The following is a 3,527-nucleotide window of genomic DNA, read 5'->3' as shown; positions in this document are numbered from 1 at the left end:
AGTTTACGTGTTTTTTTTTCTATTTACTTGGTCGTAGCATCAAATGGCAAGCCAGTGAAGTTTGAAAGAGCCTTCTTCTCCAAGTGGACTCTCTCTATGTTATGAGAACTGAATCAGATCAATTGATCCAATCCATCAAAATAGAAACTCAGTCCGATCTAATTATACTTGTATGTGCACCTTCCTGGTTTTGTCGAATGGTCAATTAGACTGTTGATCACCAGTATTTAAATAGATAAAAGGGTGTATGCTGCAGAGATAATGTTTACTCACGACGCACTAAGCTGGAATGCAATTGGTTTTGCAATTTCCTGCTAAACAGCCGGTTGACCCAGCTGCCGAATCATATAAAGATGGTGAAATCTTCCCGCAAGAAGAATCCGGCCAAGCGGGAGAAGCAAGGGGTTAAACTCTAGTTTGCCACAGTAATCTGTATGCTTTTTTAGTACCAAATTTTGCTTCCGTGGCCGACAAAAACAGAGCATGAGCTGGTGACTTCTCCAAGATTTCGTTGCAAATTTATTGATACGCTCACACCAACTGATGCAGAGTTGGAAGAGGAAGGGGAGGAGGAAGAAGAAGATGGAGGAGGTGTGGAAAGACATGAGCTCGAGCATAGCCCTCCATCAAGACATTCCACCAACCCCCTCCTTCTGCTCCTTCCAGCACAATGTAAATTCCACCACCACCACTTTAGGAGGAGTCCTTTCCCAAGACTTGCTCGCAGGAGTCTCCATGGACCCATTCCCTCTTGCTTCACTTGTCGCAGATGACCCTTTCTCTGCCCTCTCCGGCGCCGGGTTCGAGTCCAGCAGGAAGCAATTGCCGGATCCGAGAGTGGACTCCCGGGAGAGAAGGAAGAAGAGGATGATCAAGAACCGGGAGTCTGCTGCTCGATCTAGAGCTAGGAAACAGGTCCTTTATCCCGATCCCTTTCTGTTGTTTTATTAGTTATGGACATCAACTTGAGTATTTGCCAATGAGACAGGCCTACACAAATGAGCTTGAGAACGAAGTCGATCGCTTGCTGAACGAGAACCACATGCTAAAGAGACAGTATGAGCAGGTAAATGCATCCTTAATTATATACCATTTTGTTAACAGATTTTTTTTCGCTGATTTATCAGCTTATCATTTAGCTGCGTTTGGAAATGGCTGCTCATAATCTGATAACGCCTTGCAAACGCAAGCTGTATAGAACTTTGACTGCTCCATTTTGAGTGAGAGGAGTAATCAAGGTTTGTTCACAAGTATGATGATCTTTGCCTCGGCTTGCAAATTATTTTCCTTTTGGTGTACAAACACTACGATTTTTTTTTTTTTTGTCTTCATTAGTATTGTGCGGTTAGATTTCCTTGTAGATTTGTAAACAAGTGTTAATTACTTTGTGTATTTGTTTTTTTTTCATTAGTATTGTACGGTTAGATTTCTTGTAGATTTGTAAACAAATGTTATTTCTTTGTGTATTTGTGATGCTTTCTGAGCTCTTTTTGCTTGTCAATGAGAGAACATGTTGAAACTTGCTCTTATAAAGGTTGTCTCCTTTCATCTTTCATTAGTCTTTATTCAGTAGCTTAAACCGATCTTAAATAGTTGGGGGAAGTTTTAGGCATTTTCGTCGGATAACAAAATTTTATATTTTTAGTTTTACATTTTTTTTTAAAAAAAAAATAATTAAAAAATTAGAAGTATATGTTTCTTGTACCATTAACCTCTAATATTAGCTGGTAAAATTAATTTTAAATAGTTATCTTATTGTATTACTATTAAATTTTCTTTTTTTTTAAAAAAAAAAGAAGATTTATTAATTATTTTTAAATATCAAACAATATCTTCCTTTACTCCTATACTCCTAGATTTTACTATCTTTTTAAAATTGGGACTCTCAATTTTTTTTTAAATGTACTTCTCTTCTTTATCTATATGTTTAGAAGTCTATTTCATTTAAATTTTTTTTATTAAACAAGTGTCGTTCTTTTTTTCTTTTCTCCCTCTTTTTCTCTTCTTTAGTAACAGCATCAAGTCTCAAGCATGGTGCGGTCGGAAGAGATTTGGCATTTCTTGACGCATGAGTTATCGTGTTTCTTTAATTTATGTGGGGAATAGAATGTAGATCAGATAAATGTAGATATCTTATAAAAAAGAAAAAAGAAAGCTACGTGAATGGAAAAGCAAAGCAACATGATTGTCAAAGATAGAATCGGCGACAAGAGTGGTCGTGTCCTCGCATAACATGATAGTCGCAACCTCAACGAGGAGGCTAGCGCCACGACTATGATTTTGATAAAGCAGAGGGCAGTAGCGGAGGTAGAGAGGATCAACAAAGAATGAATATAGAACTATGAGAGTTCTAAAATTAATGATTTAGATAAGAAAGAATATCTTTGACCATTGAAATAATATCTTTCGAAGATTTACACACATATACATATTTTTTTGTCGTTTTTTTCCTTGTCTGTAGTGTCATCCTTTCCACTGTGTTTCCTTAAAAAGTTCAAACCGATTTAATAAAAAGGGCCCATCCACACGACATGGTTAATTATTGTGGGGAAATCATTAGGGGTAATCCTTTGTGATTTGTCCGGAGAAATCCTTATTTAATTAATTAGCGTCGCAATTACATTGGGCATTAATTGCATCTGGGGGCATCCAATGGAACCAGTAACGCTGTAGGAGTGTCTTTTCGCTCCAATAGTGAAGATTCCTTCTCGGTTCTCGCCTTCAAACTATCGTCATCATTATCATTTAAAAAAAAAAAAAATTGGGAAGATGAAGTGTTTTTCTTCTTCCCAACCTTCCATTCTTCCTCAATTTGTCTCAAATGTAGAACTTCCCTGCAACGACCACAATTTTGGTTGGTTTGAAGATATAAATGTTAGTTATTATCTTTAATTAACGAGTTTAATTATAAATTGTGCATAATGAGGTTAATTATAAATTATGTATATGAGTATAAACTAAATTCATTAAAATGATTTAAATTAAGATTATTAAGATTATTAGATTTCAATTGTTGGAGACTTTATTTATATATATATATATATATAGTCTAATATCTATTATCATCGGTTGATAATAGATGTCTATTTTATATAGGGTTGGTTCATAAGAGTTTAAGATATCATCTTGACACAACTCATAGTTCCCCATTAGACCTAGAGTTTTTCAATTCTGTCAACTCTAAGACCCTTGGAAAATCTTTCTTTTACTTCCACTCCGCTTTTTCTTCTTCCTCAGGATTTATTTTTGGACGACGTAAAAGATAAGGATGTCTCTTCAGTCAAGTTCATTTGTCTTTGATTATTTTTTATATTATTGTACCATGATTTATTATTGAAATTAGATCCATGCTCATATATTTTTATATTTTCTATATGTGAATTTTTATACGGTTCTTAGAATCCATGCGACTTAGGTTTTATACTTTCTTTCAATTGGTATCAGAGTCAAGACTTTATTTCATCGATTTAATGGTTTAAAATTAGAATTTTTATCGATCTTTTGAATTTTATGCTAATTAGGTTTTA

General features: G+C 34.8%; 1 protein-coding gene across 3 annotated transcripts; it reads left to right on the top strand.

The window, feature by feature from the left end:
* The first annotated feature begins 270 nt into the window (after positions 1-270).
* Positions 271-1,495, top strand: LOC121974705 (bZIP transcription factor 27-like). Of its 3 annotated transcripts, none has more exons than XM_042525881.1 (3): positions 271-432; positions 550-915; positions 989-1,495. In XM_042525881.1, exons 2-3 carry the CDS (start codon positions 583-585, stop codon positions 1,163-1,165), a joined length of 510 nt encoding a protein of 169 aa, XP_042381815.1. In that variant the 5' UTR covers positions 271-432; positions 550-582; the 3' UTR covers positions 1,166-1,495. The 3 variants fall into 3 exon arrangements, with proteins under 3 accessions (XP_042381815.1, XP_042381814.1, XP_042381813.1); XM_042525880.1 differs by having other exon boundaries at positions 419-915; positions 989-1,066; positions 1,140-1,495; XM_042525879.1 differs by lacking the exon at positions 271-432 and having other exon boundaries at positions 439-915.
* The last annotated feature ends 2,032 nt before the right edge of the window (positions 1,496-3,527 follow it).

The sequence above is a fragment of the Zingiber officinale genome, chromosome 4B (assembly GCF_018446385.1).
Source record: "Zingiber officinale cultivar Zhangliang chromosome 4B, Zo_v1.1, whole genome shotgun sequence".
Taxonomy (NCBI): Eukaryota; Viridiplantae; Streptophyta; class Magnoliopsida; order Zingiberales; family Zingiberaceae; genus Zingiber; species Zingiber officinale.
The sequence above is the reverse complement of the archived record's forward strand: the minus strand, read 5'-3'. Positions and strand labels throughout refer to the sequence as shown.

What these genes read in the sequence shown, in the direction of transcription:
- LOC121974705 (XM_042525879.1), top strand. Translation starts at nt 544, where the DNA reads ATGCAGAGTTGGAAGAGGAAGGGGAGGAGGAAGAAGAAGATGGAGGAG. An exon ending in GATCTAGAGCTAGGAAACAG is followed by an intron (nt 916 to 988) that starts GTCCTTTATCCC and finishes CCAATGAGACAG; the next exon opens with GCCTACACAAATGAGCTTGA.